Genomic DNA, 26,035 nt, shown 5'->3' on the forward strand with positions numbered 1-26,035 from the left:
CTTCAGTGTTGTTGTGGCGGAGCAACAATAAATGTCGATACAATAAGATGAAGTGCTCCATGACGAAGTTGATCGTCGTGGAAGAGAAATATCAGCGCCGCGCAGCTGCTGGGAGACGAGACGCGAACAATGAAAGCAAAACGACTGTCTCTCTCTCTCTTTTATTTTATATTTTGAGGCAGTGCCTCGTCGGTGCTCCCCAAACAGAAGAGCGGCTGCTCGTACCTGCCAATTCTCCTTCTTCAACTTTCGTTTTCTCCTGCTTCGCTTCGCGGCAAGGAGGAGAACCACCGTGCAGAACCCGTTAACACACACACACACACACGCATACACAAGCATAGACTACCCCTATAGATCACTACACACCGCTCAATAGACAGCCCATCGCTTCGACATAGCAAAAACACTCAACCAGGGCAACACACCCATGAAACCGTACATCTGGCCCTCCGACGACGAGGCACCGCCTGTCTCCGCGCGCCGCACCTTTCCTCGCCAATCCCGCGCCAACCGCGGCACCCTGAACCTCTTCGCCCCTGACCCAGCAGATCCCGCCGAACTCCCCGCCGGCAGCGCCCACCAACGCGGCGCCCCGTCCCCCATCACCGGGCAGCGCAGCCTTCATTACGGCAACCACAATCGGGAGTCCACCGCGACGAGGGAGTTCCCCACGAATGGGCTGCGCCGCGTTCCGCTGCCGTCGCGCTGCGAGACGCCGCACGGCATCCGCCACGTCCGCGACGCCGCCGGCGCTGGGCAAAGCGTGCAAGTTGTGAACATCACAGCCGCCTACCGAGACCCAGCGCAGATGGCTCCGCTAAAGACCGGGGTGCGGTGCGTGCCGCTGAAGGCCGCCTCCGACGAGGTGGGGGCCGCCCTGGCGTACGCCGGCACCCGGCAGCAGCTCTCCGCACGCGTGCTGAACGCACCGGTCGGCAAGGTGGCGCAGCCGTCCCCCTTCACGGTTGATTACTCCCCGCAGGCGAAGTTTGCGCAGGCGGTGCGCGATCACGCCCAGCAGCGAGCCCGCGGTGTCGCGGAGTTCTACGTTCAACTCACGCGCAACGCCGTCGGTGGCGTGACGAGCAGCACGCCGAAGCCGACGGTTGTGCCGTGGACGCTGGATGGGACGCCGCCGCGGCGGGTGCTGACGCTGGGCCGGTGCTGCGACCAACTCGTCGCGCTCACCTCCATGCCGATTGCGTTGCGCGACCTTGCGGGGCTTCTGTGGGGCTCCAATGCAGATCGTGAGAACAGCGATGCGGAGGAAGGAGCGGCGGCGCCGTTAGAAGACAAGGAGGTGTCGTTTCGAGATTTCGCAGCGACTTTTGCCCAAAACTCAAGCGACGGCCGTCTCGCGCAGATGAAGATATAGCAACGGCTCCGCCGACTTAACTGGCCGGTGCCGTGATACGAGGACGTGCTTCTTCTTCCTGTGTAGATAGATTCTCGACTTCATAGATGAGACGCCCTGCAAGCGCAAGGTTTTTGTTGTTACTCTTCTTATTATCGTTGGCACGCACACACGCAGGTACAAGTGCGGTGTGCATCTTAAAGGGGTTTGGTGCTGTGGAAGTGCTGCATCCTTTGCTCGGTGGTTGAGCACGTCAGTTTTTTTTCTTGCTTTTGACTACCACAACCGGCTGGGGACGCTGGCTCGAAATGCAACGAGTACGAAGCAACATATGATTGACGTGAACGGAAATAATAACGCTAATAACACGTATTGGGGTGCGGAGAAGGCCGACTTCTTTGTGCCGGCGGAGGTGGACCTCACGGCACGACGATTGCAGCACCCGCCCTCCCGCACGCGTCGTCGTTTCTACGGTCTATCGCACGTCTCAAGTGGTTTCTCAAGAACATTTGATTGAGTGCTGCGAGGAGAAGAGGGGCTCCCCTCCCTCATGCGTCTTCGCGGCTCCCGGCACACTGCATGGTGTGAATGGTTTTTGGTTTTCCATGCTTTATTATTCGCTCCTTCTTTTTTAACCTGCAAACCGCTGCTGTCTCCACATCATCACCATTCTTCTGAACGTAGCGTAAACACCCACACACACATCCATACACGCCCATCTCCTTCTACCCAAACCCCAATCTCACACCTCTCATTCTCTCGCGCCACCGATCCTCTTCTCCTTCCCATTGATTACTCGCATTCCTCCCTGTGTAATCTCCCGCTTGTCTTTTTGCAAGCCTTTGCTGTTGCTGTCCGCCCCTCCGCTCATCACGTCCCCCTTCCACCCCGCATCTTTGCAGGACTTCTCCCACGCACCCACAAACACGCAGCGGACGATATCGACCTGTGTCGCTTCACAATCGATATTCGTTTCTTTCATTTCGCTGACCAACCGTGTTTGTGCTGTCCGTTGCGGTAGAAAGCCGTCCTCACTGCCCACTTCCTCTCTCTCACTCAAGAAAGAAAGAAAAAACAAAGCCAGAGCACCAAGTCGGGCATTGCATACTGATGACCGCCGTTGCGGCGCCTGTCACGCACGCCGCCGGTACCTCTCTCCCCATGGTGGCCCAGACCGCCACCGTTGATCTGTACAGCCTCGTCCAGCAGGACCCGCTGCACATCGACCTCTCCCTCCACCCGACCGCCCTGTTCGACCACGACAACCTGCAGTGCTTGACAACGCACCTGCTGCAGTTCGGCGCTGTTGAGAGTCTCGACCTCTCGAACGCGACTGCGGAGACCGAATTGCTGGAACAGCTGATTCGCACCGCCGAGGCGGGAGGAGTGGAACGGGTAGCGCACCTCAGCCTGCGCGGCGCACAACTGCACCCGCTGCAACTCGACCACCTGCTGAAGGTACTCAAGACCCGCGCCCCACAGCTGACCTCGCTCGATGTCAGCGACAACAGCCTTGGTGACGCTGCCGTGGAGGCGCTGGTGAAGTGGGTGCCCGCGTCGTTGCAATCGCTGCGGGTCTCCTCCAACTCGTTCTCTGCCGCGGCCGTCACGCAGCTCCTTCAGGCGTTGACAGCGGCGAGGCTTCCGTGCCTCACCACACTGGAGCTGAGCGGCAACAAGTTTGACGCCAAGACGTGCCGGGCCCTCAGTGTGCTGCTGACCGCAACGGAGGCCCGCACATCGCTCAAGACGCTCTGCCTCGCCCACTGCGGCCTGGAGGCGGCGAACGCGTCGTGCGTGGCGGAGGCGCTGCACACGTCCGCCCTGGAGCTGCTGGACGTGTCGGACAACGACTGCCTTTTGTGCTTCGTCTTTCCGGCGGAGCCGTCGAGGCCTGTTGGGTTTCCCGCCTCGCTGCGCGTCCTCTCCGTCGCGGACAACGCGTGCAAGCGCACCGCCGTCGCCGGCGTCGCCCAGGCGCTGCGTGGCTGCCGCGAACGGCTTGAAGGGCTCTTTCTGTCGCACACGCTGATGGGCGATGCCGCCTTCGCTGCCTTCGCATCCGGTGTGGGCAGCCTGCCGGCCCTGCGTGTGATGGACCTCTCCCACTGCGGACTCACCTACCGCAGCGGAAAGGTGCTCGCGCAGCAGCTGCCGATGTCGACGCAGCTGGAGGAGCTGCGGCTGGCGGACAACATGTTGGAGGTGGAGGGCGTGATGGACTTCGCCAGCGGGCTGGAGCGGATGTGCCGGCTGACGCACCTCGACCTCGGCTCCTGCTACCTCGGCAACTGCGGCGCCGTCGCCGTCGTGACCAGCATGCTGCGCAGCTGCGCCCCGCTGGAGTGCCTCGACCTCTCCGACAACGGCATCAATGACGCTGGCTTCCGCGATGTGTGCAACCTCCTCTCGCGGCTGACCTGCCCGAAGCTGCGCCGCTTCGTCGTGTCGAAGAACGCGTGCACCACGTGCACGCAGCGCAGTCTGGTGGAGATGATGCACGGCCGCCAGTCCACGTGCCACGTCGTGGCGGACGAGACACCGCTGGAGGAGGTGGCGAGCAGCAGCAGCTGCTGTGGCAGCAATCCTTCATCGACCTTGGCCAGCATGACGAACTCCATCTTGGAGTGAGTTTGTTTGGGGAGGCAGGGATGAAGTGCATGCGACGGAGAGGAGCACCACGCACGGCATCCACGCAACCCTGCTGCTGAAGGGAATAAAGCATTTCGTCCAACGGTTGTTGACCCACAAAGTCGCCTGTTTTCTTGTATTATTAGTTCTCCTTGCTTTATCTCATGTATTTATTTTTCGTTTACTCGTGAGCAGACGCAATGAGCGCCGTGAAGGGAGGCGTGCTTTGTGAAAAGAAAATGGAAAGACGAACCGGCGGGGCGGCGAGGGTGCGCTCAAATAGACGTCCTTTGCGCTCCATTTGCCCTCTGCGAAGGTGTGTTTTCCTCGTCTGTCTTCTTCTCTGATTTTGTTTCTCTGGGTTTGGCTGGCTGTTTTACTCGCACGACAATTATTTTTGCGTTTTTCTTCTTGTGTTGTTGTTGGTTGTGGCGTTCTCGACGCCCAACTCGTTTCGGAAGTGCTCCTTCCGATTCATCCGTTTACGGTTTCCTCTTTCGCTCTCTCCGCATGTTGGTGTTGATTTCCCCCCTCTGCGTAGTACGACGGTCAAAGCAGTGGAAGTAGAAACCCTTGTATTTTGGATCGCTTCAGCGAAGCACACACACACCCACACAGGAAGGTGTTGGTGCTTACCGGCCCACGTGTAGGGGGAGGGGGGGGGAGGGCCTCTTGGGCAAGAGTGTTAACCATCTATATGCATAAGCACATACTCCACAAAGTACAATAACCACCGATATATATATATATATATATATATATAAAACTGCTTCTTGGTTTTACGTCTAATCTCGTAACACGACTCTGCACACGGCGTACGGACAGAGGCGTTTCTCCTCCTCTCTTTCTTTTCCCCGCTTTTTTTTGTTTTATTTGTTTCTTCACAGGATCTCCACCGTCTGCAGCGCTCTGGTCATCTGCCCTCAAAACGCGCTGATCTCTACGGCCGCCCTTGCGACGGCCGCCTTTTTGAGACGACGACGACGACGATGTATCGTTGACGCAAGAGAGAAAACAAAAACCCTTCTGTCTTAGTGCGTGCAGTGTACAAATAGCGAAGAAAAAAGTTAACGAAATTTATGTATGTAATTTAACGCACACGCGCAGCAGGTTAAAGAAAGAAATATAAAAGGCGGTGTGTTGCTGACGGTTAATCAAACATTATCTGCACGCCTAGAAGAAGACGTCGGAGGGTTTGAAACGTTATCCTCTCTCTTGACTATTTTGTTTTCTCTTCCTCTTTAACAAGGTACGAGGCACATCTTTATTTTGATTTCTGGCTTTTAATGTTTGATTCAGTAAACGGAAGATCTTCTTTATATATATACATATATATATATATATATGTTTTTTCGCAGCCGAGTGTCACGCCAAACGGAACATCCGGTCGTGAGGTGACAAGGCTGTTAGCCAGGGGAGAAGTAGTCAAAAAGGAAAACACTCCCTCACTGCGGAGGAGCAGAAGAGCACGCCTGAGTGCACAGAAGGCGTTCTCTTTTCTTACTTTCTCCCGCGTTGACGTCGATGCGGGAAAGACTTTTCTTCTTTCTCTTTTCTCGTTCTCTCTCTTGTGGTTTTTGTGTTTTTCCATTTCGTCCGTTCTTCAGGTCGTCATCGTCATTTCCTTTTTTAATTGTGTTTGTACATAAGAGAGGCTTTAGAAACAATTCGATTGGTGAACGCAGCAGCTTCTTTTTCAACTTCATCTTTTTGTTTTAACGACCATCTTCGTTTATCTCGTTTAAACCATCTCCGTTTTCTGCCTTAGCTTTCTTTTCTTCTCTCTCTCTCCCTTTCGTGTTCTCGATTTACGCCTCCTTCTGTTGTCAATATGGAAGCTCTTATACACGTTAGATAGGTCTCGTCTGTAGTAGGGTTTTTTTTCCTCCTTTCTGTTTTTATCTCTCGACTCCAATGCTTACCTTCGGATCGTCGTGATTGTTTCTCTTTTCTCTGTGGTTTCGCATTATTGTTTTTACACGATCGTTTCATCTCCTTTCTCGTCTTTCGCTCTCTATTATTCTTTCTTCTTCTTCTTTTTTTTCCTTTGGCTTTACGTTTTACGCCCTACAACCGTGCTGATAATCATTTAAGCATGTATTACTCCTTTGATTTGCTTCTCTCCTCGTCTCTTCTCCCTCTCTCAGTGCTCTATCCCCTCCTCTGGGGTGTTATACATATCTAAACGTCTTGTTTTTCTTTCTCCTGCGTTTTCGAACACACGCAGCGCTCCGTTGATCATGAGCATCCACTCCTAAGCCCAAAGTCCCAGCAAAGAAAGACACAAGATGAAAGAGAACGGCACGTTGAATTCACAGTGCTGAGAGAGTCGTGTGTTGATGAGGGGGCAGTGGCTTTGGAAAAGAAGAGCGTCGCAGGCGGTGGTTCCTCGACGACACATAAACAAAGCCTTGTGCTCCGTTGCCGCACACCCTATCAATATTTGTTTTTTATTTTGTGATTTCTCTTGCTGGAAGATAAGTCTGTGTGTGTGTGTGCATTTAAGTTTTTTTTAACAGGCCACTTATGTTTTAACGAAACACGCACGAAGCGCTCTCACGGTGGCGCCGTTGTTTTGTCTTTCACTGATTGAATTGGAGAGAGGAGGAGAGGGGTATTGCGAAGTGCTGCAGAAGTACAGCCACATCTTGGCTGCTTGTGCTCACTGTTTTCATTCTAAACGAATCTGCGCCATTTTTTTGTGTTTTTCGCTGTGGAGGATTTCTGCCCTGCTGAAACTTGTGTTTCTCGGCATTCTCCGCAATGTGTTTTCGCCCTTCTGCAGTGTGTTTCCACGCTAGTGGGCAGACAACCCTTTTACGTGTTTATTAACGCCACGATAGAAAGCCCCTACGTTCTTTTTTATTCTCTCATGGCGCTGATAGGCAGCGTAAACGGGGTCCGCGTCGCTTTTCCTTTTTCTCACGTCTGCACGACGACGCTATGCTCTTCGTTCTGCTGTTGAGGCTTCCTTTGCGCCACTGTGAGGGTGCTTTCAAAGAGGGAGGCGAAACTGCAGAGAAGTCATTAGGATAGCTTTAGTGTAAACAACAAGGAAACCGGTTTGAGTGCAGCTTATTATCTGGGTGTTCAAATACAGGTGATGGCTTGAAATCTTCTTGTTTTCTTTTCTGCGCTGGTTGTTTGTGAGGTGCGTCTGTGATGGCACCCAGGAGAGAAGTACGATGTGGTCAGCTGGTTTTTCAGAGTTGTTTTTCTCGCCTCCTCTATGCCCGTGTTGGCGCTGAGATTTCCCTTGTGTATGTATAACGGTTCGAGTTGCTTCGGAGCGCTTTACTCCCCATAAATTCATTATTATTTGTCTTCTTGAGTTGTTAGCTGTTATGATTCATCTTTTTTTTTGTCAGCTAGTAAAACCGAAAGCGATGAAGGACTCCTCCATGAAAGCTGTCCGAGCAGCGTGGCAGGGGGAAAGAGGAAATCGTGCAGATGTTCGCCTGATGCGCCCATCAACACCCCAGCCGCTCTCTTTACCTGTGCTGATCGCTCAAGGTACTTTTGCGCGCGTTCAAACATCGCGTTGTACGAAGATAGGCTCTCGATTTGCGTACTATGCAAGTGCTCCTGCTTTTGTTTTTGCGCGGACTTGCAAAGCGGAGGCCGCTGCTCGAAGGCGGTGTTGAAGGGCCCCCGGCGTCCCACTGGAAGACTCTCTATCTCTCGTATACCTTTTCTTTTCCTTTGTGTGAGTGGGTGTGGCGCATTGGCCCCGCCTCACGCGATGCCTGCCGCTTTCACAAACCGTGCAAGAGAAGCTTGAAGGAGGAAAAGAACCTTTGCTTTCTTCGCGAACGACCTCAAAAGATATATATATTTTTTCACTGTGCACGGCAAGATACAATCAGCAGCAGCATGTTTCGTCGTGTCGGCCTTCGACTGGCCGAGTTCCAGTACGTCCCGCTCATCTCCAAAGTGTCGCACAAGGACACCAAGTACCGCCTGCTGTCCAAGGAGCACGTCGCGGTCGTGCAGCCCGGCGCGGGGCTGCCGGAGATGCTGAAGGTAGACCCGGCGGCGCTCACGTTGCTGACCGCCACCGCCTTCGACGACATTGAGCACCTGCTCCGCCCCTCGCACCTCGCCTGCCTGCGTAAAATCTTCGATGACCCAGAGGCGAGCGACAATGACAAGTTTGTCGCGCTGCAGCTGCTGAAGAACGCGAACATCTCCGCCGCGCGTGTGCTGCCCGGCTGCCAGGACACCGGCACGGCCATCATCGCGGGCTACCGCGGCGAGCAGGTGTTCGTCCCCGGCAACGACGAGGAGGCCCTCAGCCGCGGCGTCTTCGACACCTTCCAGCAGCGCAATCTCCGCTACAGCCAAAACGTTCCGCTGACGATGTTCGACGAGAAGAACACCGGCACGAACCTGCCGGCGCAGATCGACCTCTACGCTACCAAAGGAATGGAGTACAGCTTCATGTTCGTGGCGAAGGGGGGCGGCTCGGCCAACAAGTCCTACTTGTTCCAGGAGACGAAGTCGGTGCTGAACCCCAAGTCGCTGCGGAAGTTCCTGCAGGAGAAGCTGGCCATGTTCGGCACGGCCGCCTGCCCGCCCTACCACGTCTCCGTCGTGATCGGCGGCACGAGTGCGGAGACGACGATGAAGACTGTGAAGTACGCCTCGTGCAAGTACTACGACGACCTCATCACCAAGCCGGACGCGACAACGGGCTACGCCTTCCGCGACCTCGAGATGGAGAAGGAGGTGCTGAGCATTTGCCAGCACATCGGGATGGGAGCGCAGTTTGGTGGAAAGTACTACGCCCACGACGCCCGTGTCATTCGTCTGCCGCGCCACGGTGCGTCGTTGCCCATCGGCATCGGTGTCTCCTGCAGCGCTGACCGCCAGGCCCTTGGCAAGATCAACAAGGACGGGATTTGGCTGGAGGAGCTGGAGACGGAGCCGTCCAAGTACATGCCGGAAGTCAAGGAGGCCGAGCTTCTCAAGACACCACCGGTAGAGGTGGACCTGAGCCGGCCCATGTCGGAGGTGCTGAAGGAGCTGTCGAAGTACCCGGTGAAGACGCGGCTGAGTCTGACGGGCACCATCATCGTCGCGCGCGACATCGCCCACGCCCGGATGCGCGAGATGGTGGAGGCGGGCAAGCCGCTGCCGCAGTACATGAAGGACCACCCCGTCTACTACGCAGGGCCGGCGAAGCAGCCGAAAGGGCTGCCTTCTGGCTCCTTTGGTCCCACCACGGCGGGTCGCATGGACCCCTTTGTCGACCTCTTCCAGTCGCTGGGCGGCTCGATGATTATGCTGGCCAAGGGCAACCGTAGCAAGCAAGTGACGGACGCCTGTAAGAAGTACGGCGGCTTCTACCTCGGCAGCATCGGTGGGCCGGCGGCGGTGCTGGCCACGGAGGCGATCAAGAAGGTGGAGTGCGTGGATATGAAGGAGCTGGGCATGGAGGCGGTGTGGAAGATTGAGGTGGTGGGCTTCCCCGCCTTTATCGTGGTGGATGACAAGGGCAACGACTTCTTCAAGCAGCTGTAGATGAATGTGTATGTGCTCGAATCGTCACACACACACACTCACACCAAATGACAAGCTGATAGAGGCCGGGAAACCCATGGGTGCGCTGCTGACGATGCAAGTTGACTGCTGTCCTCGCCGCCTCACGTGTGTTTCTTCCCCGCTCTCACTGCCCGTGTTCAACTTCCCCACACCCACCACTCTCCGCAGCGCACGTTTGCTTTCTTCCTGACGAATGCAGGGAACAACTTCTTGCTGATGCTGCTTCGTCACGGTCGCCCGCGCTTCTCTTTGTCTCTCTTTCGTATTCCCTAGTGTATATACATGCCTTAGCCTTTGTCTTTCTTGGGGTGTGCGGTTATCATTATTATTATTAACTGTTTATCAAAAAAAAATGAAAACGTTTACGCTCGTATGAACCACACACATCTTTTCTTTTCCCCCATAATTATTAATATTTGTTTTTGTCTTCCTCATGTTGTTGATTGTGTTCTCCGTACTTATTAGTAGTTTCGTTGACGTGGATGATGCTGTCGCGGGCGGGGAAGCGGGGTATGGGTCTGGCCAAGGGAGAAACGTGCAAACATGTTTCTGCCGTCGTCGCTTCCTTCGTCGGCTGCTGCGTATTTGCGTGTTGCTGCTGCGCGTCGTGCACGTTGCCAGCGACACAAGTTTGTGCTGATCTGTTCGCTGACCGCCTTTCGTGCTCATTTCTTGTAGTAGGATTTGTCAAGTAGAATAGCAAGCGCGCCCATTACTGGGAGAAATCTTATATACATGCTTTCCTTCTCTGCCTTATTAATTGCTCTCAACGCTATTCTGGTCTTTGCCACAACAGATTTTTATTATTATTCCGCATGAGAACGCATTATACGCATGGCTTTCTATTTTTGAGCGTTTTTTACCACTTAGTACTTAAAGAGGAATGTATGCACCGAAGACAACTTTGTTATCATCAAAAGCTGCAAAACAGAAAACAAAACCCTTTCAACTCCTTAGTCGCCGTGCGGGGCTTCGCTTCTAATCTGAAATATCTTTCTTTCCCGTGCTGTTGCTCCGTAGTGTTGTCTTCTCCTTCTGAAAGGAATTGTCCATGGAGGCCTCGAACCCTCCCTTGGACAGCGCGCTGCCTACGCTGTATTCGGTAGCCAATAGAAAACGCGGACTTTTATCTGCCCAGCTCCACTTCTCATGCTCCTTTTGTTCTCTCCCTCCTGTTTTCTTTATGTATGCTGATCCTGGGTGCTCGTCCAACGCAACATCGTGTCGTTATTGCTGTGCTGATCAGCTTGAGAGCCGATTTGCTTGTACTTTCCCTCACCGCCGTCGTCGCGCTGCGCGTTGTGCGGTGCAAGACTGAAAGGAACACGTGGCACTCCTTGTCTGGAATCGAAAGTGGAGGGGAGCGTGTCGCGCAGGTTTCTCTCTGAAGCCCCTCAACACACCCACGCACGCACGCACGCACACGCACAACACAATTTGTTCATTACACTTAATTAAGTAAATAATAGAAGGCCAAGAAAAGATGCTGCGACTTTTACTGCGGTCGGCGAGTCATCGAGGTGTCTTCGCAGTCTCCTCTGCAGCCGCAGCTGCCACCAACACTCCCGTTCGTGCAGCCGGCACCGTACTCGCCGGTGCGATGCACCAGCCCGGCGAGTCGGGGCAGCAGGCCGGCTCCAGTGCCACCCTCGAGGGCAAGGAGACGTGGGGCCAGTTCAGTGCCAAGATGCGGCACGGCCGGCGGCGCATTCGTGTGATCGACGTGGCGGCCAAGATGTCGTACGAGTACCAAATGCTGAAGAAGATGTGCAAGCGGCGCCCCGCGATGCGGCAGTGGGCCGTGCGAGACGACTTCTGCGACATGAGCCCCGGTGTGGTGGTGATGTCGCCCTCCATGCAGGCCGCCTTTATGAAGGTGTTCCGCCTGAAGGACAAGGGTCTCATCCGGCAGTGCCTGCGCGACATCATCCCGATCATTGAGTACCGCAATCGAGAGGAGCGCCCCCCTGCGATGCGTGACAAGCCCGCCGACATGATCCCGGATGGCGAGCCTGACACGCTGAACCAGAAGAAGCGCGAGCTGTTTGAGCGGAGAGAGACCGGCGAGAACTTCAAGGACCTGCGCCTCTCCGATAGCCGCTCTCAGGCAAAGCTGCGCTTTAAGATCCGCCAGCGCCTCATTAAGTTCCAGCGGCAGCTCGCCACGGCGAATGCGGTGGCCAGCCGCACCGTCATGTACTCCACCGACGACGCCATTGGCTACTTCCTCTTCCGCGGCGCTGCCATGTACGCCGGCATGCACCGCGTGTTCTTCGAGCTGAGTAAGCAACTACCCCACTTCGTGCCCAAGTCGATGCTTGACTTCGGCACCGGCACCGGCACGGCGATCTTAGTGGCGAAGGAGGTGTACGACCCGGGCGCCCTCGCCTACCCTCTCTACCGCTCGATGCGGCAGACCATGACGGGCAACACCAGCGCCCAGTCGCAGCAGCTCCACGAGCTCCGCTACGACCTGAAGCGTCTGAGCCGCAACAACACCGAGAAGAAGAAGGCGCGCTTCATGGCCGTCGCGGCGCTGCTCGAGCGAGGCGAGGTGGACCCGGCGGACCTGCCGGCGGATCTTCGGAAGGAAATCGCGCAGGTGGCTGCCAACGCGGCGGAGAACAAAAAGCGGCGTCTCGTGAGCGAAGCGCATGCACGGCACCGGGAGGTGGTGGACGGGACAGAGTGGGAGGACAACGACCCGCTCGGCGAGCGGCGGAGCACCACGGAGGAGCTGCACGACGTTTTGGAAGGGGAGGAGGCCGACGGTGATCCAGCTGAAGCGGACGCGGCGGCGGCGGCGAAGGAGCGCACGTGGTGGGAGAGGCTGGTGGACTTGGAGGGCGACTCCGCGCATGAGCGGGCGCACCGCCGGCTGCAGCCGCTGCAGGATGTCACCGCGATTGAGCCGAGCCCCGGAATGATGGAGATTGGAACAATGGTGCTGCACGACGATGTGCCGAACGTATCGTGGAAGCGCTACCTTCTACCGGAGGACGAGAGCATCCAACATGACCTGGTGGTGGCCGCCTACTCACTGAGCGAGGTGGCTGACTCGGCGAACCGCAAACGACTCGTGCAGCAGCTCTGGAAAATGACGAAGGGGGTGCTGGTGCTCGTGGAGTTCTCCAACTTGCACAACTTCAACCTTTTAATGGAGGCTCGCGACACCGTGCTGGAGGAGAAGGACGTTGGCTTGTGGGACTGGCAGCCGACGATTGTGGCGCCGTGCCCGCACGAGAAGCGCTGCCCGCTGCGGCACTGCAAGGCCGGTGTGAAGCGCAAGCGCATGCGTCTGTGCACCACCGAGGCGCAGTACCGCGCCACCTTCATTGAGGTCTGGGCCCGGCACCTGCCGCTGAAGGTCGGCATCGAACCCATCTCGTACATGGTCTTCGCGCGCAACGAGCTGGTGCCGGAGCGGGCGGAGCGGCGGGAGGCGCAGGTGAAGGCGGAGCAGGCGGCGAGTGTGCTGCGGCGGGACGCGAAGCAGCGCCACCTCTACGAGGCCTCGCTCGGTGTGAAAGACGTCGTGTTTGATCGCCTGAGCGACGAGGCCTTGCACCGTCCGTCGACGGGCGCACCGGCCAAGTTGGCGAGTGACACATCAACACCCGGGCAGCCGTCCGCCACCCTTTCCTCGGCCCTGCAACGAGGCGCGGTCGGCACCGGCGAGGTCGGCTACATCCCCACCGATGTCCCGCGCCTGGTGCAGACGTCGGGGCGGCACTACAACAAACTCATCTACCCGCTGCAGTTTCCACCCGCCACGCACACCTTCAACCGCGCCTTCGTCGATGCGGGCTACCAACGCCAGCGCGCCATCACGCCAAACGAGATGTTGGTCGTGCGGGCGGAGTTGGAGGACATGCGCCGGCGTGTCATGCGGGTGAGTCCGGCGTACCTGCGCGTCGTGCGTGACCCAACCTGCCGCGGCAAAATCCAAGCAACGTTTTGCACCGCTGAGGGCGACTTGGTCACTGCGCGGGTGTACCGCCGTTTCTACGGAGACCACAACAACGTCAGCCGGCACACGACGATGCGGTGGCAATACATGGGCGGTTGGAAGCTCTTGAAGCGCATCAGGAGCGGCTCCTTATTTCCCCACGACGTACCCCTCTACGCGGTCAGCCGCCACCCGCAGGTGGACTTCCCGAACACGTTGGTCGATGTGAAGCACTCGCCGGTGGAGAAGACGGCGATGCAGTACAACGACCCGATGACGCTGATGGAGACGCCGGAGGAGGAGCTCACCCGTGATGAAGTGAAGCAGCGCCGCAACATGCTCCGCGACGAGGAGATGAAGAAGAAGGCGGAAGCGAAGCTGGAAGAGATCTTCGGGGCGAAGATCCAAAATGCGGAGTCACTGAGAGGCCACGTCGACTCGCGGCGTCGCATCTCGGCCGAGGAATGGGCGAAGGCGGTGCGCCACGCGCGTCAGAAGACGGTACGGCAGACACAGATGACAATCCCGAACGCGGCGAAGATCCGCACCGCGATGCGCTCGATGGAGGTGAAGCGGCGAAATATCTGGAGGGAGATGAAGCAGAACCGTCGTCGTTGAGCAGCGGAAGTGACAGCGAGTTCACTCGGATTGCGTTGTTCCCCCTTCCCCCTCCCCCTTCCTCCCGTCTCTTTCGATTCGCTTGCTGTACGACAAGTTGTTCTCTGTTGTTGATTTGGTGTTGAGTTACACAATGGATGAATTGGGTTTGATGATTGCTGTCGCCGTGTGCCGCTGTTCAGCCACCGCGGCGTGGTGTTCGGCCTTTGTTTCTCCTCTTGTTGTTCGTGGCGTATTCTTCACATAACTTAAATTCGTATTTTTACGTACTTCTCGCCCCTGCCGCATTCTTTTCTTTTGTAAAAAAAAAATGTGTTTTGAAGGCAACGCCGGAGACACTGTGCGCTGCGCACCGCAGAGAAGGACATCAGCAAGGCTTCTTTTTTCCTACCGGCCGTTTCACGGAGTTCGGCACTTCGGTCTGACGGGAGACGGTGCTTTTGCGGCCACAGTAATCCGGCAAAGGTGGAGAAGTCAAAAAAGCCGCTCCGCTTTCTCACTGGCAAGTCCCATGCTGCGAACGGCATCCGCTGTGTCTCCGCGCTGTTCTGGACTGCTTGTCGTGGATACTGCATGCATTTCAAACCTTTGAAAGGGATGGCATAGCACTTCCTCTGAAACTCTCTTTGATATACAGTTCAATATTATATGTCCCCCAATGTTCTCCTCACGCTTATCACTCAACTCCGTGTGTGTGTTCTACAACGGAAAACAACGGATTACAAAGCCTCTAAAAGGGATTATTATTATTATTATTATATATATAGTATTTTTCCGCGTCCATACTATGCTGTCGCGACTTCTCGCGCAATGGCCACTGCTCGTCTTGGTTCTCTTCTACGCCGCGAGCGTGCTATTGTTCTGCACCTCCATGCTGTCGACCTCTACCGTCATGCGCAACTTCGCGACTGAGCCGTGCACCGGTACCGTCGCCACACCGGTGGATCAGGTGGTGCTCATCTTGATCGACGCGATGCGACCTGACTTCGTCCTCTCCGCGCTGCGGCCCTTCGCGCGGACCGGCGGCCAGTGCGACGTGCACGGCGACCATTCGCTCGCCGCGATCTGGGCAGACAACCGCTACACCGGGCCCACGCTGCACTACATGGAGGAGTCGCTGCGGTCGGAGAGCGACGCTTCCATCGCGTACTTTCTCGTGGCCGACACACCGACGACGACGGCGCAGCGCATCAAGGCGATTGCCACGGGCACGATGCCAGCCTTTCTAGAAGCGGGCTCGAACTTCAACAGCGATGCGATCGAGCTGGACAGCATAATTGGCCAGATGAACGGCAGTGCAGTTTTGCTGGGCGATGACACGTGGGAGAAGCTGTTCCCGAACACACCCACGAAGCGGCACTGGAAGCACGCCGTGGGCGTCCCTTCGTTTGATGTGGCGGACTTTGACACCAACGACGATGCCGTGTTGGGTGAGGTTTACGAAGTGCTGCGCAGGGAGACGCGCGAGGCGGTGGCAGCGGCGGCGACGGTAGCACCACCACCTGCGGGAGAAGCCTTCGATCGCCATGCAGGTCTTGTCGTGGCGCACTTCCTCGGCATCGACCACATTGGCCATCGCGTCGACTCTGACAATCCGTACATGAAGGGGAAAATCAGACAGCTGGACGAGATGCTGCGCAACGTGAGTCAGCTGCTGCGTGAGCGGCCGACTTCGATGCACACGATGCTGCTCGTGATGGGCGACCACGGCATGACGAACAGCGGCGACCACGGCGGCGGCTCGGCGCAGGAGACAGACACGTTCTTGTTCGCACAGTACTTCCCCGGTGCTCGCAGCGCGGCCCCTACGCCTTCCTCTAACTCTACCACCACTGCCTCCTCTACGGCGGCTAACTTGCGGAGGGCGCGACAACTTCTGCAGCAGCGTTGGAGGGATCGCGTTGACGCGGAGTTCGATCGCCTGCGGAGCTGCCGTGCTGCGGCGGGGGTGCCGCTCGACAAACTCGGGGCCACCTATCAAGTGGACGTGACGGCGACGATGGCGGTGCTGCTTGGGCGACCCATCCCATACTCCAGCTTCGGCCGCGTCATCCCTGAAGTCCTGACCTTAGCGAACGCGTCGACGAATGTGGAGGCGGTGGAGCAGTGCAACCTGCGGCAGCTGGAGCGGTACTTTCAAGAGTCTGCGATGAAAATTCCACCTGATGCATCGTGGATGCGGCCCGGGGCGTCCGTGACGCAGCGGCTGGCGGATATGAGCTACTACGCCCGCCGCACACGCACGGATATGCATCGCTCTGGCATGTTCATCGGCTCAACCGGGCTGCTGCTGTGTGCGATGTCGCTCCTGTGGTCCCCCACCATCCGCACCTATCTTTCTCCGCGTCGCAGTGGGTGGTTGATGACGTGGACGGTGCTGGTGTTGGTTTTGCGCCTGTGCAGCGTGTTTTCCAACAGCTTTGTGGTGAACGAAGACTCGGAGCTGCTGGGCCTGCTGTGCTCTCTGTTGCTACTGCTGTCGGTGCCGCGTGTGATGGCGGCTGTGAAGATGACGGGGGCACCGAAAGAGGAGCAGAGTGGGCTGCGGCCCGCCGGCAGCTGCTCTCGCTGCATACATTGGGGGACGTCCTTCTTGGCAGCGCTACGGCGTACCGACGCTGCATTCTTGGGTGTGTTGCTCCTGGGCCTTCGCCTGGCTGTACCGGTACTGCTGCGCTACCGAGCCCACATCACGCACACGGTGGAAACGGAAAGCGCCGTAGATCGCTTCGTCAGCGCGCACGCCGCTCTTCAAATTGAGCGCTCAGGCATCTTTACCGCCAGCGTTTTGTGGGTCGCGCTGTATCCCCGGGCGGTGCCGTGGCCGGTGGTGGGCGGAACGGCGGTGGCTGTCGCCTGTGTCTACCACGTGCCGGTAGCCCACCATACCCTCCCTCTCCTGTGCGCCGTTGTGTGTCCGCATTGGTGCAAAGTTGCTTCCCACTCATCTGCGACCACGAAAGCCCCGCGCACCCTGCCGTGCCGACCGTATCGATACCTTGTGCTGATCCTCTGGCTGAGCTCCCTGTGCAACGGCAAAGTCGCCACGGCGGTGACCACGGCGACCTACGGCGTGGTGCTGCCGCGTCTGTGTCGCGTGTTACGGGCAGCGCCGCTGCTGACGCAGGCAACCGCGCTGCACTTCTTCGCCTTTGTGGTGTTCTTCGCGGAGGGGCATCAGTGCATGCTGAACACGATTGACTGGAATGCGTCCTTTGTGGGCATGCCCTTCTACAACATGTACCTCGGTGCCGTGCTGGTGTTGAGCCGCACCTTCCACGCATTTATGTTGGTGCCGCTGGCCTTGGGTGTGTCGCCGCAGCTAGAGCACAGGCGGCTGCGTCGCTTTACGCCAGCGGAAGAGGCGGTGGCAAGGGCGAAGAGGGTAGATGATACTCCGGTTGGCACCGCGGCACAGCAAACAACCCACGAGAATACCAACCTGCCCGACGACGGTGGAGGCCGAGACGCCACCACGGTTGTCCTCGCGGTGTACCTGTATCTCCTCCTTGTCCAGTCCGCCGTCTCCTGTTTCAACGGGTACATTCAGAAGACGCACCTCATGCTGTTTCCCATTTTCTGTCCAAAGCTGCTCTTTGACGCGGTCATCGCACTGCTGACTTCCGGCGTCGTTCTCGTCTCAGTCACCGTGTTTTAGCCCAATCTGCGGCACGCGACAACCGAAGGGCGGTGTTCTCCCTTCCTGTGCAGTTGTTTCCCTCCTTTCTTTTCCGCTTCCCCTCGTGTGTGTGTGTGTTTGTGTGTGCCTCACCGCGGCTCTTACTCCATGTGAAACGCCCGGCTGTGCTCAGGCGTCGTACTGGACCGTCGAAGGTAATCAAGACAACAGCGGACGAAATGGTTCAATGCAGTGCATCAATCCGGCGTGTTGTGGTCCCACAGCGGATATGCCTCGAGGCTGTGTACTGCGAAAGAAGGAATGAGTTCGTAATTGAGGGAGGTGTGGTGTTCTCCGCCGCTCACTCTCGGCGGCGGTCCTGCGCGTGCTATGCTATTATTCCTCTTTGGCACAGATTTCTTTTTTTCGCATTTAACCCTCTATGTCCTAGAGGGAGGTGATGCGTCTCCTGCTGGTTCTGATAGTCGCCTCATACGTGTCAATACGTGTACTCCTGTGTAATCTTCCTAATCCCTCCCTCTCTTTTCTCGCAGCTCTTCGTGAGGGGCAGGCGAAGTCGTTAGCCCACGCCTCTTTCGACACGTGAATTTTTATTCCAGTGCGCTATTATTATCTCTTTGGTTTCTGTGGTGGTTGTCAGGGCTGCTGTCACGCTTACCGTTTTTACTCCGCTGACGGGCTGCTGTCGTAGCGCATTCACACGCACGCACACGCGCACTTCGACCGAAGCATGGATGCGTATATCCAGGGGTTGTGGCTGCGCTTGCGAGACGTCGCGCAGCGGAGCCGGGCGGCGGCGTTGCCCTCTGACCGCCCCTCCGCCCTCTTCGCCGTGTTCACCTCGGTGTTCAACGGCGGACTGCTGGTGTGGAGCTTTTCGGAGGTGCTGGGCCGAACGTGCAGCAAAAATGCCACCATCTGGATCTCGCTCGGGATGGCGCACTGCTACGTGAACATGATCTTTGCGGTCACCTCCATGATGCACATACGCCGCCGAATCGCGTGTGGCATCCCCGCAGAGGCCTCGCAGGCGAGCGTCTTGTACCGCAGCCCGTTGATGTTGTTCTACGCTTTCTACCTTGTGTGTGAGCTGGTCTGGGTGATCGCGGCGGCGCAGCTCTCTGTCCGCGACACCGGCACCGAGTGTGTGCGGCACATCACTGTGCAGATCTTATTTCTGGTGATGTATTGGCTTCTCGGAATGCTGGTCCTCTTTCAACTTACTTTCATTACGGAGCGCTGGCGGCGTCCGCGGTGGCGCAACTTTGCTGCGATGCGCTGGGACTACTTGCACAACACGCAGCGGCACCGCAATGTGCGCTGGCACGATGAGCACATCGCCGACGGCGGCGATGAACCGGCGGATTTGGACAACGTGGAGCTGCAGCGGGGCGCAGACACGGAGCGAACGTCCACGATGGACTACGCCAGCATGCGGGATGACATGACGGTCGAAAACGACTACACGAGAGAGACGGCCACGGTGCAGCGTCCGCGATCTACGGCGCAGCGGTAGCACGCGGTGTAAACACCGTCAGTGCAGTTGTGTTCCCCCCCCCCCTCCCCTTCTTTATGTTCCTTTTACTTCCTGCTATTGTCGCCGTTTTCGTAGTTGGTTCTCGTTTCAGAGGAAACAGGCGGGTGAGCGAAGGTGATGGTGATGCTGCCCCTTCTCTTTTCACTGTTTCACGGTGACGAAAGAAGTGTCACTGCGTCGCCCGTTATTTGTGTGCTTTCTCCTCCGCCCTTTCAGCACAAAAGGCGCAGTGCGCGACGGTTCGCTCGTGCGCTTCAAGATGCGCATTAGCGTCGATGGGTATGCGAACAGCCATCCAGAAAACGGCGTGTGCGCAGCCCGCAAAGGCTTTTGATCGCCTTTGTAAAGATTGAAGGCGTTAGTAGGTGGAAAACAAGGTGTCACATTCGTCCTATGCTTTTTCGTTGCTTTTCCAATGGTGCCCTCCTGCCACGGTTGTGGAGCCGCTCCAGTTGGCGTGCTGCTCTACCGCGTGCTGCTCAGAAGAAATCGCGACGCAACGGGTCTGACACGTCTTCGGCAAACGCTTGCGTAATTATATATCCCCCCAGCAAAGAAGAATAGAATTATTTAAAGCTTTCGGTGACAGTTTTATGCGTGCAGCGTGCAAACGTGCAGGCGTTTACTGACGCTATTCCTTTTCAGAAAGGTACTGATAATGCAGCCCGTGCAGCGCAGTCCATCGGCACTGTACGTTGCGTCTACCGGTGGCTGCAGCTGCGGCACACGCCTACAAAGTTGCTCTGTTTTCTCCTCCTCTCGTTCCTTTATATTCACCCTTTGCGTTTCTTTTACTCTTCGCTTCGAGCTTCAACGGACAGCAGCCGCACAAGTTTAGGCATCCACAGATCTCTGCTGTTCTTTTTGTAGAGATCCGCAACCTTTTGTCTTCGTCTCAGTAGTCTTATCTCACCACCTCAATAGCAGAGGGATAGAACACAATGAAGCGTCAACGGCGCCGCGACGACGCCGCAGCGGACGAGGAGCACTTCATCTACCATGATGCGAAGAAGACGCGTCAGCTCTTTGACACGAACGGTGATCAACGCGTGGTGCTCGGCAGGCGTTGTGTCCTGCAGCACTCCGCGGTTATTTTAGTGATTGTTCTGCTGGCTGTGCTGCTTGGCTTTAGTTGCTGGTTTTTTCTCAATGATGCATCGTACGACGAAGCCACACTTGCTGGTGCGAGGCCGCCGTTTGCATAGCAGCAGCGATACGTTGTCTTCACAAAGGCAGCCGGTGACAGGGCGGTTCGCATTCCTATGCCCAACAAGTCTCTATTTTTGTTTCTCTCAAGTAAGAATTGGGCCACTCAGTGAAAAGCGAAGTGTGACATCGCCTTGCGTTTCTCCTCCCCGGCGTGTGGACGCACGTGTGTGTATATCGATCCTTTGTTCGTGAGGTGGTTGTCTTGCTCATGTACACCAGGCGCCATATTACTATAATTATTAATATTATTTGCCTCCATGTGTATCACCTCGATTATTATTTTTCCTTCTGTGTCATGTTGCACGTGTGTGTGTGTGCGGGATATGCTTTCTCTGTGGACTGCGGTAGAGGCGCGAAAGCGGTTCAAACAAAGAGGAAGGCCGGCAAACACCGACGCACCAAGCGAGGGCCGCGGTTTACGTTCCAACTTCAGATTGGGAAGTGCCGACAACGGAGCAGCGATATGAAGAAGGCGCTCTTTGGAAACTATTTTCGTCGTCGTACGTTACTTCGGTACATCAACACTTGTCTCATCTGGTCGTGTTGGAGGGGGGGGGGGGTTGGTGACTTCTGCGGACCGCAGCTCTTTTCTCCTTTCCTTTTGAAAGCTTTCACGACAAACATCACTCATTGGAGCTTCTGCGTTCTACCTCCTTGTCTTTTGCTATTAAATCCTTGGACTTCATCACGACAGGCTACGAGACACATGGCAGTGCTTTGAGGATCTCTTTTGAGTTTTTCCGTCCTCGTTGCTCTAGCATGTAGGCGTGGTCGTGTGTGCTGAACACGCATTGATCTACGTTTAGGTCGTGGTCGTGGTGGTGGTGGAGCCTCTTTCGACACTTGTTGGTTATGCCTTAGCCAAGCCGACCTGTGTGTGTGTATATATATATACCTCGCTCCCAATGACTCTGCTTTCCCGAAGAGACAAATCCATCTCTGCGCGTGGCTTTCTTCGTTTCGCACGTCGTCGATGGGCTGCACGGCGCCGACGATGGACGGTGTTTGTTCTCCTCCTCATCCCGACGACTCTCCTTGTGGGGTACTCGGTGTTGCTCTCCTTTTATGGGGACGCGTGGCTGCAGCCGGTGGCGGACGCACAGCTGGCACCGCCGATGCCAGCCCGTGTCTCCCCCTTCCGTGATCTGTGCGATGCCGCTGCTGCGCTCTACGAATCAGCCGACAACGCCACCACCGCACATCGAGGGGCTCAGTCGCGCCGGTTGGCCCGTCTCATGGATCGCTTCCGCCACATCCCAGCGGATGGTGGACCAGCCGGTGTGCGGTGGAGCGCCGCGACCGGACTGCCGCTTTCCTCCGCTGCCACCCGTCGAGGCGGCGAAGGCAAAGAAGAAGACGGCAAGGTGGAAGTAAAGGCGCACTTCGTGACCATTTCAACTCGCATGGACGACTTTGCGCAGGCCACCACGACGGCGGCCACGATGGCGGGCGTGCGACTCAATGTAATCGGGGTAGGATGGAACTGGTTTGCCTTCACCCGTCGCATGGAACTCCTACGCTCGTTCATCGATCAAGACAACGTGGACGAGGATGACGTGCTGGTCAGTGTGGATGCCGACGCCGTTTTCAGTGGCGAGGACCTGTACGACTCTCTCGCCGCCTTTGTCGCCTCCACCGCCGCCAACGCAACGGAGCACGAGACCTATCGCGTGCGCGACATTCGCCTTGGCCGTCGGCAGCCGCCGGTGCTTTTCAGCGCCGAATACAACTGCATGCACGCGCAGGCCTATCCGTCGCGCCATCTCTGCCCCACCGGCTACAACGTTATCGATCAAATGATGTCGACGTGGTCGCAGCAGGCGGGGGTGCCGTTGCCGTCTGCGCACCGCCGCGTCAACCCCTTTCCGTACCTCAATGCGGGGGTGGTGGTGGCACGGGTGTGGGCGATCCGCCGTGTGTGGGCAGCGTCGCAGGCCTTCATGTCCTCTCACACGTTCTATGAGGGAGACGAGTGGTGGTGCGATCAGAGCGTGCTGGGCAGCCTCTACCTGCAGCTGCGGTGGTGGGAGATAAAAAGTTTCGCTTTGGACGCGGCTCCAGCGCAGCTGCTGAGCACGGCGACGCAAGCAGAGTGTCTGTTCCCACCGCTGATGCTGCCGGAACCCCACCGCGGACCGCATGGACTGCCGGGTGGTCTTATCGGCCTCGACGACGCTGGCCGCTTCAGTCTCGTCATCAGCACGCAGATGGATCAAAAGGGCGTCTTTCAGGTCGGCGGCACGCCCATCACGCAATCCACACAGCCAGAGGACGCCCTCGCAACGTACTTGCGTTCCGGTGGACGGGTGGAAGACGGGCTCACCGGGGTACCGCGCTCGGGTCATCGCGTGGAGTTGGTGCCTCGAGCTGGTTTTGACTGCGGTGGGGCAGCCGGGCACAACGCACAGGCAATTCGTCCGCCGGAGTGCGCATACCGCGCCGCGGTGCTCGGCGTACCCGGCTCTGCGGAGGCCGTGACACCCCTCATTTGGCACTTTGCGGGGAAGTACAAGCGGCCTCTTCTCACGCGGTTCCGTGTGGTGTTCCCGTGGTACACGCCGATGCTGTGGAATGCCTCGGTGCGGCTCGCGGTGCTCGCGACGGTGACGGCAGCTCCGCCGACTCGGCTGTGGTACCTCAACGCAACGACAGACCTCCCATTTGCCAACATCGTACACGCCTTATACTCGCACAGCAGTGAAGATGACGCTTCCTTTGAACAGATGTGCGAGCTGTCGCGCGTGCGTGCTGGGCGGACATCGTTAAAAAACGGATGAACAGGAAGGAGAGGAGTGATGGAGGGAAGGACGAATTTGTCTCCTGGTGAACTGCCGTCAGGCCTTCAAAACAAAATCAAAAGAAGGGTTTACCCTGCAGTATTCGGCGGCAAAGGAGCGGGCCTATCTGTGAAGATGGACGTCGTTTTTTTTGTTTTCCTCAGTGTATTAACACTATTGTCTTTTGTTCTACTTCGGTGTCTACAGTTCCTTTACGCGTGTTGCCGCGGGATCGCAACACCATTTCCGCTTCTCAAAAAAAAAAAAACAGATAAAATCGAAACAACGTAGATTAGAAGCCGTCTATTTTCGAAAGGCTGTTCCTCCGGCCCCCCCCCCCCCCCCCTCCCTTCTCGCGTTATCGTGAGGCATCGCGGGACAATGAAACGAAGAACTGCAGCAAGGCCACTTTACTTGCTTCTCTCTCTCCGAGCATGTAAGTGTGGGTGTCTGTGCGCGAGTGCGCGTGTGTGCGACTTAAAAGAAAAACAGAGAAGAGCGCACCCTTTTTCGTCCCAGAAACCCCGTACAGCGCAGAACTGCAGTTATTTCTTACCATCCCGTCATCCTGCTGTATCGATTCTCTGCTTGGTGGTTGGCTGTGGAAGCAAAGCGGAAAACAGAAGAGAAGGAGCAAACAGATCCAGTGGTTCTCAGTCTGTTCCCTTGGCGTATTCGTTGTCAAATACGCCTGCCGACACGGACACAGTCACCTCTGCAGCAATGATCACCATCTTCTCTCACTCATTACTCCGTACGGCCGCTCCGTCGCCACAGCGCTAACACCGCAGGGAATGTTCTGATTTTCCTGGTTTAATTGTTTTTTTCTGTCTTTCGAGTCCCTACGGAAATCGGATCGTTGCTCCTGGATCTACGCAAATCTTTCGATACACGCGGCAGATGCCCTCTCTTCTCTTCGCTCTGCGTCGGAATCTGTGCAGCTTTAACGCCATCGCGTTAGCGCTTCTCGCCTTCCAAAATGCTGGCTACATTGTACTTATGGGCTACGCGCAGCAGCTGCAAGAGGCGCCGCCAGTCGCGGGCCAACCACATAAAGAGCGGTTCTTCCCAACCCACTTTCTCGCCACGACGGAGTTTGTGAAGCTTGTCCTCTGTATGGTGTGGTGCATGGTGGACGTCCTAACGGAGATGCAGAAACGGAAGCAGGATGCTGCGGACGAAGAGTGCATTTTAGTAGAGGCAGAAGAACTGATTGCGGAAGCGAATGGTGCCTTTGACACCGGTTCCCATCCCGAGAAACGCGCCGTCGCCCATCACGATGGCGTAGACGCAGCAGAAGGCATGAGGAACCCCGTCTCCTCCACGAACCCTGTAGCGGCTTTTCCCGCGTCGCCCTCTAAGCCTGTCGTGTACGACGACTACCTCCGCTGCCGCCTCTTCGCCCACCCCACCTTTTCGGCACAGTTCGTTTCCCGCATGCGCCATGCCGTCGGCCTCGATGGCAACTACAAGGAGGCGCTGCTGATGGTGGTGCCGGCGGTACTGTACACCATCCAAGGGCTGCTGCTCATCTTGGCTCTGCAGCACCTGGACCCGACGGTGTTCCAGATCCTCTACCAGGTGCGCATCCTGTTCCTGGCGATGATGATGCGCGTCGTGTTGGATTTTCGGGTGTCGCCGGTCCGGTGGGCGGTGCTGATGGCATTGACGGTTGGCATCATCCTCGCGCAGCTCTCGATGCAGCGCCTGGATAAAGAAGAGGAGACGGAGCAAACTCACCGGTCGTGGTCGATTGAGGGTACGCTGGCCGCCCTCGCCGGCGCCCTCCTCAGCTCTTTTACCGGTGTCTTTACGGAGTACGTTTACAAGAAACGCGGCAACCACTTCGCACTCTCCGCTCGCAGCATTCACCTCGCCTTCTTCTCACTCGTGTACTTTTCTTTTGTCTTTGCGCGCGATATCTGGACGGCGGACGAGAAGTCGGACATGAGCAGCGGACTCGGCGGCTTCTTCGCGACCTTCTTTGACGGGTTTACGGGTCTGGTGTGGTTTCTTGTGGTGCTGCAGGCGATGGGCGGCATCCTTGTCGCGCTGGTTGTGCGCTACTGCGACAACATTGTAAAATCCTTCTCGACTGCCTTTGCCATTGTGCTGAGCGGCACGGCGTCGGTGTTTCTCTTTAATCTGCCGCTCGAGCCGATGTTCCTGCTGGGTTCCTTCCTCGTGATTAGCTCCATCACCGTGTACAGCGTGAAGAGGTGAGCGGAGTAACTGCTGTCGTTGTTTAATTAAACTTGTCGTCTTCTGTGTGGATTATGCATTCAGGCGTTTTGCCGTCTCCTCTTCATTCCATCGGTGTCGTGTGCGTTTCATGTCGCCGCGGCTTCGATTTTTCTTTGATACACATGTTGTTGAGGCACCGGTGTACTACGTTTGTTTCCAGCTGGTAGTGATGTATTTTCTTGGAGTGTATGTTTGCTATGGTTTGTGCGGCGCGGTACGCGCCGTGTGTTATCCGCATCGCGCTTCGTTCTACGTTTAACCAGCTTCGCTCCTGTCGAGGGCGGCATAATCTTTGCTGTGTATTTGCTATCTCACTCAAACGATGGACGTGCGCAATCATGTCCGTGCGTGTGTGTCGGCAAAAGCACAAAGAAAACGGAGAGGACGTTGCTTTGACGGTTCCGTGGGAAGGATGTGGGATGTGGGCGGCGCTCGTGCAGTCATCTCGGCCCTGTAAGAAGGCGCAAGGAGGGAAGGGGATGAGTAGATCCCTCCCTCTCTGTGTGTGTGTTTGTTTGTTTCTCCAAGACAT

At 56.8% G+C, this 26,035-nt stretch overlaps 9 protein-coding genes across 12 annotated transcripts; all 9 read left to right on the top strand.

Moving 5' to 3' along the window:
* Positions 1-277: 277 nt before the first annotated feature.
* Positions 278-1,375, top strand: ABB37_05566 (putative mitochondrial hypothetical protein; the record flags this gene model as incomplete). 2 transcript variants are annotated; one of them, XM_015803642.1, is made up of 1 exon in its annotated part: positions 278-1,375. In XM_015803642.1, exon 1 carries the CDS (start codon positions 428-430, stop codon positions 1,373-1,375), a length of 948 nt encoding a protein of 315 aa, XP_015657467.1. In that variant the 5' UTR covers positions 278-427. The 2 variants fall into 2 exon arrangements, with proteins under 2 accessions (XP_015657467.1, XP_015657468.1); XM_015803643.1 differs by having other exon boundaries at positions 297-1,375.
* A 661-nt stretch (positions 1,376-2,036) lies between these two features.
* On the top strand, positions 2,037-3,985 carry ABB37_05567 (hypothetical protein; the record flags this gene model as incomplete). Its single annotated transcript, XM_015803644.1, has 1 exon — positions 2,037-3,985. The coding sequence occupies exon 1, from the start codon at positions 2,465-2,467 to the stop codon at positions 3,983-3,985; it is 1,521 nt and encodes a 506-aa protein (XP_015657469.1). The 5' UTR covers positions 2,037-2,464.
* Positions 3,986-7,754: 3,769 nt separating this feature from the next.
* ABB37_05568 (putative mitochondrial fumarate hydratase) lies at positions 7,755-9,508 on the top strand (the record flags this gene model as incomplete). Of its 2 annotated transcripts, none has more annotated exons than XM_015803645.1 (1): positions 7,755-9,508. In XM_015803645.1, exon 1 carries the CDS (start codon positions 7,859-7,861, stop codon positions 9,506-9,508), a length of 1,650 nt encoding a protein of 549 aa, XP_015657470.1. In that variant the 5' UTR covers positions 7,755-7,858. The 2 variants fall into 2 exon arrangements, with proteins under 2 accessions (XP_015657470.1, XP_015657471.1); XM_015803646.1 differs by having other exon boundaries at positions 7,760-9,508.
* Positions 9,509-10,773: 1,265 nt separating this feature from the next.
* On the top strand, positions 10,774-14,096 carry ABB37_05569 (putative mitochondrial hypothetical protein; the record flags this gene model as incomplete). The annotated part of the gene is made up of 1 exon (XM_015803647.1): positions 10,774-14,096. Exon 1 carries the CDS (start codon positions 11,013-11,015, stop codon positions 14,094-14,096), a length of 3,084 nt encoding a protein of 1,027 aa, XP_015657472.1. The 5' UTR covers positions 10,774-11,012.
* A 725-nt stretch (positions 14,097-14,821) lies between these two features.
* ABB37_05570 (putative ethanolamine phosphotransferase) lies at positions 14,822-17,754 on the top strand (the record flags this gene model as incomplete). Its single annotated transcript, XM_015803648.1, has 1 exon — positions 14,822-17,754. The coding sequence occupies exon 1, from the start codon at positions 14,884-14,886 to the stop codon at positions 17,752-17,754; it is 2,871 nt and encodes a 956-aa protein (XP_015657473.1). The 5' UTR covers positions 14,822-14,883.
* A 513-nt stretch (positions 17,755-18,267) lies between these two features.
* ABB37_05571 (hypothetical protein) lies at positions 18,268-19,252 on the top strand (the record flags this gene model as incomplete). Its single annotated transcript, XM_015803649.1, has 1 exon — positions 18,268-19,252. Exon 1 carries the CDS (start codon positions 18,467-18,469, stop codon positions 19,250-19,252), a length of 786 nt encoding a protein of 261 aa, XP_015657474.1. The 5' UTR covers positions 18,268-18,466.
* An 840-nt stretch (positions 19,253-20,092) lies between these two features.
* Positions 20,093-20,478, top strand: ABB37_05572 (hypothetical protein; the record flags this gene model as incomplete). The annotated part of the gene is made up of 1 exon (XM_015803650.1): positions 20,093-20,478. Exon 1 carries the CDS (start codon positions 20,215-20,217, stop codon positions 20,476-20,478), a length of 264 nt encoding a protein of 87 aa, XP_015657475.1. The 5' UTR covers positions 20,093-20,214.
* Positions 20,479-21,174: 696 nt separating this feature from the next.
* On the top strand, positions 21,175-23,259 carry ABB37_05573 (hypothetical protein; the record flags this gene model as incomplete). The annotated part of the gene is made up of 1 exon (XM_015803651.1): positions 21,175-23,259. Exon 1 carries the CDS (start codon positions 21,598-21,600, stop codon positions 23,257-23,259), a length of 1,662 nt encoding a protein of 553 aa, XP_015657476.1. The 5' UTR covers positions 21,175-21,597.
* A 606-nt stretch (positions 23,260-23,865) lies between these two features.
* ABB37_05574 (putative CMP-sialic acid transporter) lies at positions 23,866-25,482 on the top strand (the record flags this gene model as incomplete). Of its 2 annotated transcripts, none has more annotated exons than XM_015803652.1 (1): positions 23,866-25,482. In XM_015803652.1, exon 1 carries the CDS (start codon positions 24,160-24,162, stop codon positions 25,480-25,482), a length of 1,323 nt encoding a protein of 440 aa, XP_015657477.1. In that variant the 5' UTR covers positions 23,866-24,159. The 2 variants fall into 2 exon arrangements, with proteins under 2 accessions (XP_015657477.1, XP_015657478.1); XM_015803653.1 differs by having other exon boundaries at positions 24,035-25,482.
* Positions 25,483-26,035: the final 553 nt, after the last annotated feature.

Source organism: Leptomonas pyrrhocoris (genome assembly GCF_001293395.1).
Source record: "Leptomonas pyrrhocoris isolate H10 chromosome Unknown, whole genome shotgun sequence".
Lineage (NCBI taxonomy): Eukaryota > Euglenozoa > Kinetoplastea > Trypanosomatida > Trypanosomatidae > Leptomonas > Leptomonas pyrrhocoris.